Source organism: Electrophorus electricus, chromosome 20 (genome assembly GCF_013358815.1).
Source record: "Electrophorus electricus isolate fEleEle1 chromosome 20, fEleEle1.pri, whole genome shotgun sequence".
Taxonomy (NCBI): domain Eukaryota; kingdom Metazoa; phylum Chordata; class Actinopteri; order Gymnotiformes; family Gymnotidae; genus Electrophorus; species Electrophorus electricus.
Window position 1 is genome coordinate 11,366,834 of NC_049554.1, and position 12,026 is coordinate 11,378,859.

Consider the following 12,026-nt stretch of genomic DNA (forward strand, 5'->3'; position numbering starts at 1 on the left):
CACACACAGAAAAACTACTTCCAGAGTGCTTCAAATGAAGCGCATAGCCCAAACATCAGTGTAACAGACCATTAAACCCACACCCTCCCCCTCTGCCCCCTCAACACAGGTAGCCATGAAGCCACGTTTTTGCATTTCAAATGGTCTCCGTTACATAAGCCTGGGACGCCGGCTGACAGCCTGAGCCATATTGCGGGAGCGTAGTGGTGTGCATGCACAGATGAAAACACAACCATGCTCTCGTGAGCTCACAGCACCAACAGTGGCAATCCACAGCAGAATCAATTATTTACCTCCAACAGCACATATCTGTTTATCTGACTGAATGCACACAGCTTGGGATTTGAATTATTAATATGTCTTCTCTCGGATGATGTTACAGTCAAGAGCCGCGTTTGACCACGACTCCCAAAATCAGACCTGTTTGCATGCGGCGAACCCCTTATTTGTGCGCTTCTACCAAACCACTGGTAAAGCAAAAGCACTTCTTTTCCATCAAAGGGCATGTTTTCCTCGACTGTGAAAAACCTCACGTCTCATTTCAAACCACTTACAGGAAGCGCACTGTGGCGCCAAAGGTGGAGTTTTCTGTCAAGCATAAGACACCATCAGACTCCATCGTCTGATTCCATTTGAGACGCAATCTCCTATTGACGAGAACAGTGACCCCTGAGAGCCGGAGGACCAGGCTGGGCCGACTACACCAGGATGGATGGTGGGTGGGGTCATGAGGAAAACTACAATGAAGGGAGTCCTGGACCTGCCCAGTCCTGGTCACACCACTAGAGCAGGAGTCAGTTATTGGTCAGTAAGTGACAGATCCTACAGATTATGATGTGGAATGCGAATGAAAGAGCCACAGAAAGAGCCCCACTGTGTAAGGCACAAGATTTTGTCATATTACTTAATGCTGGTCATAATTAGTATTCATATTGGCTCTGAGTGATAATGTTATAAAGTATTTATTACATTCACTGTGTATATATATATATATATATATATATATATATATATATATATATATATATATATATATATATATATATATATATATATACTTAATATACATACACTATGACCTCACAATGCCAGAGTGTCTCTGACGACCTGAGTAATAGGTTAGGTAAAAAAAAGCACAGAACACCCAAATTAATGTATCCAAATGAATATGACAAGATGTCTCACTAAACGTTTGGCTCAGAAATAGTCAGGATTCCCCTCATCTTGCAACATTACTTCCTGCAAAGAGAGTGTCTGCCTCAGGAAGCTTTCAGTTTTAATCTACTGCATCACTTATATATGAACAGGCTTGTAGACACTGGCCTGTGCTCTAAAGTTCTAGAGTATTCTAGAGTGTTTCTTGCAACACCGGGGGGTGGGGGTTTGCAGTGGAGGCTCTGCCCACCCGCCATCGTCATGCCCACAGCCTGCCTGCCCTTATCAGGGCCGGCCAGCCTTTGCTTGTGTCTGACGTCAAGCCTGGTTACCAATAAATCAGCAGCGCGGTCAGTGAGGGCGTCACAGGTCAGGTGGCAATTTAAATACCATTAAAAGCCGGGCTAAGGGAGACTTCCACACCTGCATGATTAGCAAATTAAATGCTCCCCCGCAGAGACATGCCACATTCAACAAGTCTGGTGACCTTCTCAGGGGCTCGTCCAGACACAGAGGCTTTTCTACTTCTATTTGAACTCAGTATTAGCTGAATGCACAGGGATGGGAGAAGCCCTGGAGGATCTAGGAAATTCCACTACATCTGAATGACATCTGAGGGTTGTACATCGCAACCAGGAGGATTGTTGTAACTCATGAACTACTTCCTAGTCGTTGTTCATTGCAGGTGGAACAAGTTCTCATAATCCAACAAGAAAAAAAAAAAAAAAAAAGGCACCTTATTGTCTTATCGCAGACCATGCAGTATGGCCTTCCTGAGGTCTATTCCTGATGCTTTGGAGAAGTCATTACTTCTTATTCCTAATTTATTTCTACAGCATAATAATTGGGCTCCACGTCGGGGGCCGAAAGGCCTGCAAGACAAAAGCAAGCTGTCTCTTCTGTTAGTATTATTAACTCTTGCACTGTCATAGTTTTCTAGTCAATCTCTGTAGTTGCTTGGAAACCAAGCATTAATGCCCCCTGCCCCGAAGCTTGTCCCCTGTCTCTCCCCTGCGTGTGTTTTTCCATCGCGATGCGTGTTGCGGTCAGAGGGCTTAACACAGCCAAGACCCGAGCGCTGGCTGCTGAGCTGATGGAACTTGGGTTAGTTTTGGGGCGTGACCTGCCAAACAGAAGGAGCATCACAGGTAGGGGGCAGGCATGGTCTTGGCATGGGGTGAGGATGCCAAGATGTGGAGTCTTCTGTCTGACCCTTCTTGGGGTGGATATGGGGGGTTGCCACGGCAATTAGCTTGATATCTATTCCCAACCCAGAGCAATTTTTCTACCAGCCGTTAAGGTGCAGTTCATTATGTGGACTTTGGGGGCTACAGTACTCTCATTCTAATGCTCATAATTAATCACAGTATGGAAATCCTAATGAGATTAACAGTGGTGTTGCCATGGATACAGGGCAAGATCCATGTCCTTGGCCTTGAGTGTGGCTCCTTTAATTCTTTACCTCCTCCTCAGCTCACATGGTACGGGCCATTAGTTGCCGAGGTGCACACACAGGCGTCATGCTAGAGTCCCTTCTCCCTTATCGGCACATGTGCGACAGGCTGAAATGGATTCGTCTACGCCAAGTGAGTTTGCTACTTTATGCTAATAGAAGCCATGGTATTGTTTATTTGTTATACCCCCCTCCCCCCCAATTAAGCCACCCACACACATACACATTAGGCGTGAACGCAATTATTATAGGCTCACAAAATGATGAGGTTGTTCGGAACTGTCAAACATGGTAATTGTCTTTGGTTTGTCAAACAGTGAGCATTCAGTCCTCAGTCATGTCAGCTCTTGTCACAAATTCAATCTGACACTCTGAGGATGCTTGGCTGCTTTCTCATGTGACTGTTTGCCACAGTAATTAAGTATTCTGTAGAAAGAAAATAGCTCTTTGAAGGGTTCCCTCACTGCCAAAAGTGACCAGAGTGACCAAAGAGTAAGATTAGACACTATGGAAACAAATCAGGGATGGTCAAAAATACTAACAGCAATCACCAAAACCTCAGAAAAGACAACATTTGAGGTGTTGTGATTGGCTTATACCTTAATTTTGAATCTTTCTAACTGTTTAGGCACAAAGGGAAGACATTCATTTATCTCTTTCATTTGACTACAAGGCAAGACCTGAAGCTGCCGCACACAGACGTCTGACATGACACAGACGACATGACGTCTGAGTGCAACCCAGCTTGTCTCAGCTGCAGCCAGAAACAATCAATGCATCTCTGACCATTAATACCAACTTTCACTGCCATCTCACCAATTACAAGGAAAAAGAAAAGCTCAAGATTGCCCTAAGGAACCCTGAAATGCTCCAGTAATCCCTAAGAATGGTGAAGTCAATGGAACTACAACCCCAGATGGCTGTAAATAGCCCACAACCTAAAGATTTTGGTCTTGGAGTCCAATCAAATTTTGGCTTAGTCTCAAGGGAAGTGAATAATTTCCCCCTATTTGAATTAGGGAAACTATCCAATGATAAGCTAATTAAAATAAGCAATGGATGGCTGGGCTTGTTTTCAAACAATGCACTGTTTTGTGTCACGCTTGATGTTCAATTTGTGTAAATACCTTCCATTAATTGTCTTGGAATTAAATTAGGTTCACTGGGGCCTTTAATATCTCCCTGCATGTTAATCTTACATACACTAATAGTGCTTAATAGCATGGGTGCTATGAACCCAAATTTGAAACAAAAATTATGGACAGAGGTTCTACCCCAGCAATTGTGTCTGCAAGGTTTTTAAAGGCATCTAGGAGGCAATACTATCCAAAAATGAAAATCTCATTATCCTTCTACTGCTGTTTAAGGCTCTTTAACAGAGCTTCTGTTTGTTCATTTTCTTGCTTCTGGGCAGAGGTAAACTTACTTGGCTACATGCATTAGGATGTATGAGCTATTAAAAGAAAACCTGGTAGAACTATTTCTTGATTCTTTTTAAAATACATATCTGGTAGAACCATTTTAAAGAAGTTCCATGAAGAACACACACACACAAAAAACACTTCCTTGACAAAAACGCATACACAGCAGAAAGCTAGACTGTGAGTGCATGATCATAGATCTGTTGGGCACAGTGGGGGCTTACTTATTTATTCAGCAAAATCCAGAATAGCAGGTTTCCACAGCTGAATATTTAGGGATCTGAACCTGATCTGCTGGTTTGTATTACTGCATGTGCTGTCATGGTTCCTCACATCATGAAGGAATCATTCAGCAAGGTCTAGAGGTCAGAATCCTTTCTGTGTTTTCATCTTTTTAATGGTATCTGGAACTGTCTCCTTTGTCCATGTTTTTTTTTATAGGCTAAAAATATATGATCTCTGATATGCATGATGATGATGATGATGATGAGGTCAGAGCACCTAGGACATGTCTCCATGGGTCTCCATCTGACTTCTTGCAAGCATGGCATTTGAGGGGGCCAGTTGTTTCACGGATGAGATGGTGCACATACGCCCCATTCCATTAGATAACCCCATCACAGTACCGATGAAGATTTCATAAAAGCTCTGCTTGCTTTTCAAAAAGTTATAGAAAAATTTGAATCATAAAACTCTCTGCTCAGGATGAATCTGTGTGGAGATGAAGTAGCTGGTTTAGATTTACCAGGATGCTTGAATAGACGGCGGCGAAGCTGCCCACCAAAATTCCCCCGACGCCTTCTCCCTGCCATTTTAGATTGCAAGGCTTTTTAAGGAAATGCAAATCTCTGCAAATCACAATTGCATAACCTGGTTAATTATTAATGTGTTTGCAGCGTGTGCAAAGCAGGCGAGAGCTCCCTCGCATATCCACTGCGGCTTCTGAGTAATCAGGTCTTATTTCGTAAAAGGCACATCTACCCGTCATTCCCTGCATTTTTTTTTTTTCCTTTTTCTTTCCTAGGAGTGACCTTAGGCTCTAGCTTTTATCCCAAAGCCAGTAAGGAAAAGGTGTCAATCCAGTAGGCCTGTTGCCGTGCATGTCCGATATCTCAGTCGGGGGGGCGGGATTATTTCCTCACCACCAGGGGTGCTGGTAGTGTGACCATCTGTGGCAGCCTGGGCTCGGAAAGCAAGGCAGAAGTCACTCAACAGAGAACGAGCGTTCCGGTTCTCCTTCTGCTTTGTCTTAAAACCGCAGACGCAGAAACTCTGCAAACTGCAATGTCTAGGTTTGTTGCTAGCTGAACCCTTTTGTTGTTTTTGATGCTACATATTTGTTGCTTGCAAGGTTGGGGATGGGGGGGTTGTGGTGTGATGCGCAAGTGACATTTGTCGTGGGAGCTGGGGGCGTTCCTTAGCGATGACTGTACTAAACTCTGTTCGTGACTCAGTGGCGTCCAGTAGATGTGAATCACACCCTGGCAGAACGATGTTGGTCTCTCTCTCACTCGATATTCTCTCATAGTGTGTGAATAAGGGTTCCCACAAAGCAAGCTGAATCCATTTTTGATGGCACTCGGGCCTAGAGACAGATCAACACTTGGTATATAACATCCCAGGGTATAATATTAAATGTACTTAATCTTTGTCTTCTCACAAACAAACAAAAAAAAGAGCTGGGGGACTGCTAGCAGATATCCTGAGATTGGCTGAATGGAAAATATAATATAAGTCTGGCATATCTGAATAAACATAACAATCAGAGCTCATTGACAATACATATTAGGAATACACATTACACATTCTTCCAGTTTTGGTAAAGAAATGACACTTCATATAAACAACAATATAACATGTGCATGAGTGTTCTGTACTGTAGGGGACCTTAGACTGTGCAGGTGTTTACAGTGTTTATGGTTGGCCATCTAGACAACTGAATTTTGCACATTCCTTGCCTTGCATGCATAGATCTATTACTAACCAATAAACATGTGCATCCAAAAAAAGCATATTTATGTTGACTGTTATGTAGGATCTTTGCATCTTAATTAATATGGTTTGGTAAAGCCACATTTAGCATTGTGTTGCACTGGCTGCATTTGAAAGATATCACACACAAAGTTTGTTCAGTGACACCCGTATTATGTTTCCACGTTCAAAACTGAATCTAATATAAATCCAGTCCAATGATCTTATGGTGATCTGGGAGAAGTAAATCCCTAGTGGTCCATCAGATGATGAAACAGACTATTGTTACCACAGAAAAGTACCGCTGGGAGGGCATATCCCATGTAATCTTTTTTTCCCAGTATAACTCGTTTCTCTCAACCTTAATTATGAAGCAGATTAGCTCTTAGTGCTTAAGAGACACAATGATATGATCAAAACTCATTATGAATCAGCAGTCCTTCAGGGTGCTTCCACAATTTCAGTATGTCCAGGACAGTTTTGATGGTGCAGAAGGGTGTTACTGCAGATTTCTGCTTATTTAAGAGCTCATCGGTGTCCGCCATGCTACCGTTTGCCCGGTCCTAGACTGGGGAGCAATCAGATGTCGATTTGATGTCATAGCCCAGCCCGATAACGGTAAAATGATTTCATTCAGAGTGATGTATATTATGATTCCCCATGCTGCACAGGAGATTTACACCCTATTTGTATTCAACGGGCAGGCAAACATCAGTTTCTTCCTACACATGCTCCCTGTCAACGGAGTGACGAGGTTTCTTGGCATCAGTACAGAACACAAGGCCCTGTAGACCGGGGGCATGTCTGCCTAAGTAATTCAACTGATGCACTTGCTGTATAATAGGATGAGCTCCAAAGGACTGAGCCCCTACATATATGTTATTGTAAAGCCTGAGGTTCAGGATGCGGTCACCATCTGCTGGCACTCTGCCTATTAAAGCACTGTATGCCTTCTTTAAAAAAAATATGCCCCTCACAATTATTAGGACATAATTATATTCTTTGACTGCCATGCTCAATTGCGGTCCGTTGCTGTGTCTGCAGAACCCAAAACCTTCTGGGTCTGGTAGAACCAAAAGAACAGGCAGCAGAAACCATAATATGTAACAAATATAAGATCCCCACATATGGAGTATATCACAGATAATTAAAGTGAATTATTTAGTGTTTGGCCTCATTAACAGCTAGAGATGTCATTGTTTATTCATGACTGATATTGATTGATGTTTTTTTTTCCCACCTCCTCTTTAATCAGTTGTCCAGATACAAAAAAAAAGCACTGCTCAAATGTGAGCCCATTCTTAGCAAAAGTTGGGAGGCAAAAATGACCCAGTACCATTCCTGATCAGGTGTACTCACATTGAGCTGGAGTGTTTCTGTCCACTGGCCGATTACTCTGTACCCCGGGGAGCTGTTATTGTTCATCTGGTACTGGAACAGGTCATAGCGGCCTGGAGCATCTCCATTGTGATTGAACGTGACAGATGTTCCAGCACTCCCTAGAAAAAAAAAAGTACAGCCTATTACATTTTGGCTTCCAGTGATCAGCACATTGCATGGCAATATTCTAGAACATTCCCTCTCCGCAGAGATGGCATGATTGCATGCTGCATGAGGATCAAGTAAGATGTGGGGAGCACAGGAGAAGGGAAAGTTGAAAGAGCCGCTCTGTTTTCACGTGGACTGTGCTTCACAAGCCCAGAGACAGAAACGCAAACACCTTCCCCAGCAGAAGTCAAACCATGCACTCTCTAATCTCTCCTTGTTTATTACTCAGATACTGTATATCGCTGGATTCAAAAACATGGGTTCTGTTGACTGTACTTGGCTTTGGGAACCAAAAGGTTTCTTTTAGTCGTCATTAGAAATAAACAGGGCAGTGCAGCCCCGGGGCTGGCAGCTCATCCGGGACCCTGGACTGTCCGCGCTTGGGAAGTGTTGTTGCCTGGGGGCCCTGGTACGAAAGAAACATTTTTGGAACATGAACAAGGTCAGTCCCTCCACGTTCGAGAAACAAAGTCCAACTTTCCTCATTTCCACAGGTCATTAATCATGTTCGTGAACAGCTGAGGGAGAAAGGCAAGGGGTTGCCGTTCTGTGCATGTGAAGTTCGCAGCTACAGCATCAGTCCACAAACACATGTGCTAAAGTCAATATCAGGCGTGCACCGGTGCCAAAAATCATCTCACAGAGATTATGTACATGAACTCTGCAAGACCATGCTGGTTCTGTGTTAAGCCAAAACATGACAGCCCATCCCTCCATCACGGACAATGTCCCTGGGCACAGAGAACCTGTAACGTGAACTTTCCCTTTCTCGACGGAGGTGGGGCGCCCGATTGACTGGGGTGTGATTCAGAGGCGGTACAGAACATCGCAGCTGCTGCAGCGTGTTGAGTTGCACAGGCACACAGGGCAACCTGCTGCTGGAGTTTTCACGCTTTGTTACCCCTGCGACTGGTCCTGTCGCCTGCTACAGCGGCTGTTCCAGCTGGCAGGGAAGGGGAGCGGATTAAGGCACGCGCCAAGTAACTCGGGCCTTCCTAAAGACAGTCAGCGAGTCGGGAGGCAGCGAGACTGTCAGTGAGTAAGCTGAGGCGGAGGCAGTGAGGAGGTGATTGCCCTTCTTTAGGCAAAGGGTGTAAGTATTCAGCCAACTGCTGCACACCACTGGAGGGCGCAGCTGAGCTACATGAGTGCACCGAAGCTGGGGCGTTGGCGTTACATAAAAATGAACTCTCTGAGACAGCTTCTCAGCTAAGATCCAAAATAGATGGACCTTATAGTACTTTTTATATTAAGAATTCAAATCTGTTTTTAGAATTTTAGATATAATTTTTAAGTGACAGGACAATTACATTTTATGTTAATTATATATTACCTATTTATAAATAAGACTTATTGAACTTAAAATGTGTACAGACATACTTCTAAAATGTACAATGAATATGCGTTTTGCTTATATTTGGCCTCAGGAACACCGCTCTCCAGTGTTCAGTAGTAGGGTTCCAACATTGATGGGATCAATAAGAGTTTAAAATACTACATATGACATACAAGTATAGTGAAATAAAACAACAATGGGTGGTAGAGATATTCTGAAAACATATTTGGATTCAGTGTGCAAAAATACATAATAAACATAATTTTTCCAGGAAGGGAAATCATCGTTGGGCCAGTGTAATTAATCATATTTTTCCATTGATTTTCAAAAGGCTTTGGTATCTCCTCTGGAACGCAGTTTTAAAATGTAGTATTAATCAGCCACAATCAAAACAAAAATAAATAAATAAATAAATAGATAGATAAAAATATTACATTAAAGCAATGACATCATATTTCAGTGATGACAATTGGGGGGAAGATGCATTTTGAGAGTTATTTTGTGCCTGTGTTCCTGTCCCTGCTATTATATTTCCCTCCTTCCCTCTGCTTAACCGAACTGTGACTTCAAGTGTTAGAAAGTGTTTGCATGTCAGGAATGGCAGAGATTTCAGACACCTCTGTTCTTGTTTGGATGGATCACAACAAACATGTTTCATGTAGTATAGTCTGATATGTACTTCAGGCATATTCTCCGTCCCTGGCTATTCCAAATGGCAGTGGATATATAATTCTTTCTCACAAGTTCACTAAACAACAAAAAAAAAGCTCAAAAGGTTTAAGCTGATTTGAAAAATGCAGCTCAATCGCTTCTACCATTCTAACTCGTGATGTCGGCTTGGGTCAGTTCTGCGCATGGTACGTTTGTATGACCACATTTTTGGATGAAAACTGTGCACCATACACTGAATATGTATTTAGGAGCAGGGCCTCTTTAAATCTGTTAATGTTTATTAGTATGCACTGAGATTCCCAGGCATTGCGACATCTCTGAGGAGGCTACGGGGTTTTTAAGAACCCTTTGAAAGCTGGATAAAAAGGGCATCAGATGTCTTTTTTTCTCCATCTTTCCATGCCTACATATTGAGTTTTTTCATTGCCACTACTTATGACCAAATGGACTACTGATATAAATATTGGTGCAGCATTTCAGCAATGACTCCTTTGCTGTGTGTAACGGATAAAACAGGTGTCATAATGACTTGACAGGATTGCAGAATTTGCAAGATTGAAATTTTTTTTTTGGAGTGTGTTTTCCAATTAGCATTTATTGCTTTAACCTAAATCATCAGCTTTAAATAAAATCAAGTTAATTTGCTTTATTTATTGTGCGAACACAGACCCTGTGTGTGTGTGTGTGTGTGTGTGTGTGTGTGTGTGTGTGTGTGTGTGTGTGTGTTTGTGTGTGTGTGTGTGTGTGTGCCTGTGTGTGTGTATACCAGAGGCCTGTATGTTGAAGCTGTTTTACACTATTTTCGCTGGGACTAGACTCTTCTGGACAGAGATTGATGTCATTCCTGGGATCTGATGGAGCCACTCCTCCAGTTTAGGGGTCATAACCCTGAGAGCTTCAATCACCACTGGGACAATTTGGTGTTAACCTTAAACATTGTCTTTGTTTCCTCTTTCAGCTGCCAGGATTTCTTAAACTTCAAATACACCTTTCTTCACCACTGCTAATCTTCTCTTTTATCACTGTCTGCTTGTTTCACTGGATGAACATAGGTAATATATTTACACACACACACACACACACACACACACACACACACACACACACACACACACACACACACTTACTCTTTCTATATTTTTACTGTTATCTATAGTCAAGAGAAATAGTGAATGCATCAAAACAATGAACATGTATGTGATTATGCTGTGTTACATAACTATTGATATATAAGTAGTCACCCATTACTGGCTTTACTGTAATGAGAGTGTTGCATGCTTCACATGACATGTTTCCATCAGTCTTGAAATTCTCACATATGCTGAGCACTTGTGGGGGGAGGGAAAGCTCTGTATAAAAACAAGGTTGCAATATGCAAATGAGCCTGATGTAACAGATTATTGGCATTCACATGATCCAAGAAACAAATAGTTTTGCTCGAAATAATGCAGGCCATATTTTAACTGCGTCCAATCTTGGGTTCGGCCATGGGGTTTAACATACCGCAATGCACATCATGACTCAACTGTATAAAGGCACCTTCGGACCATTCACTGCATTTATAAATGATTTTGCCATTGAGGTTAGCACTGTATTGTTATAAATTTGATTAAAATATGAAAGATTTAACCAAAACTTTTACATGTCTTGTTTATGCACATGTGCCACTGGCAGTTGCGATACTCTCTAGGCTGAAGTTGACCATTACTTGTAAACAACGCCCAGGTAAAGCTCAGCATCAGCAGACAAGTTTACAACTGGGTGGACACGTATGCCTGATTTAGTTGTTGCTACGACTAATAGAAGACTACGCTAACTAGGAGAACTACTGCACAGGAAGCTGCTCGGAAGACCAATACCTTTGAGAGTTATGGGGCATTTTAAGAGAATGGAGGAAAGTTGAGTAGGGGTGTCAAGCTGCAGACAGTAGGAAATGATGGAAATTTTCTTGTTGTCTCTCGTGATTGCATTTGCTTTGATTGATTATCTCACATCAACATTTCAAACAGAGTTATGGTGACTAAAAGACCAGAGTCATTGTCAGGATAAAAGATTTACATAAGGAACTGTTTGGTTATAACTAATATGTTGCAAAGTGATTACTTTTACGAGTAACAAAGTCATATTTCAACATGTATACAGTGCATTACTTCTACAAGCTTGGTAGTGTTGCTACTGGTTTTATCTCCACTAAGGCATTGCTTCTGTTCTCTTGGTGAATCATTATGAAATAATAGGCCAGTAAGATTTTTCTACAACTGTAACATATCTTATTATTTCAACTGCAAGCAATAAGTAAAATGTAATGTATTACACTTTCAAAGTAACTTCCCCAAGACAGGTTATATTGAGCTAGATTTGCTTAACAGAATTGGGTGACTGCGTGAATATTTATTCTTTAGCTTAAATATTTAAGTAACTCCGAGTATGTCACAAGCACTTGATATGTACTTGATATAAACTTGATATA

The 12,026-nt window shown here is 42.1% G+C and overlaps 1 protein-coding gene across 6 annotated transcripts in view; it reads right to left on the reverse strand.

Annotated features, from left to right (window-relative positions):
• LOC113572372 (metabotropic glutamate receptor 7) overlaps positions 1 to 12,026 on the reverse strand; it is a 122,175-nt gene that overhangs the window by 22,291 nt on the left and 87,858 nt on the right. For all 6 annotated transcript variants that reach the window (XM_027001866.2, XM_027001867.2, XM_027001868.2 and 3 more), the window contains one exon: positions 7,360 to 7,499. In XM_027001866.2, the coding sequence (XP_026857667.2) occupies positions 7,360 to 7,499 (140 nt within the window). The remainder of the gene's footprint in view (positions 1 to 7,359; positions 7,500 to 12,026) is intronic.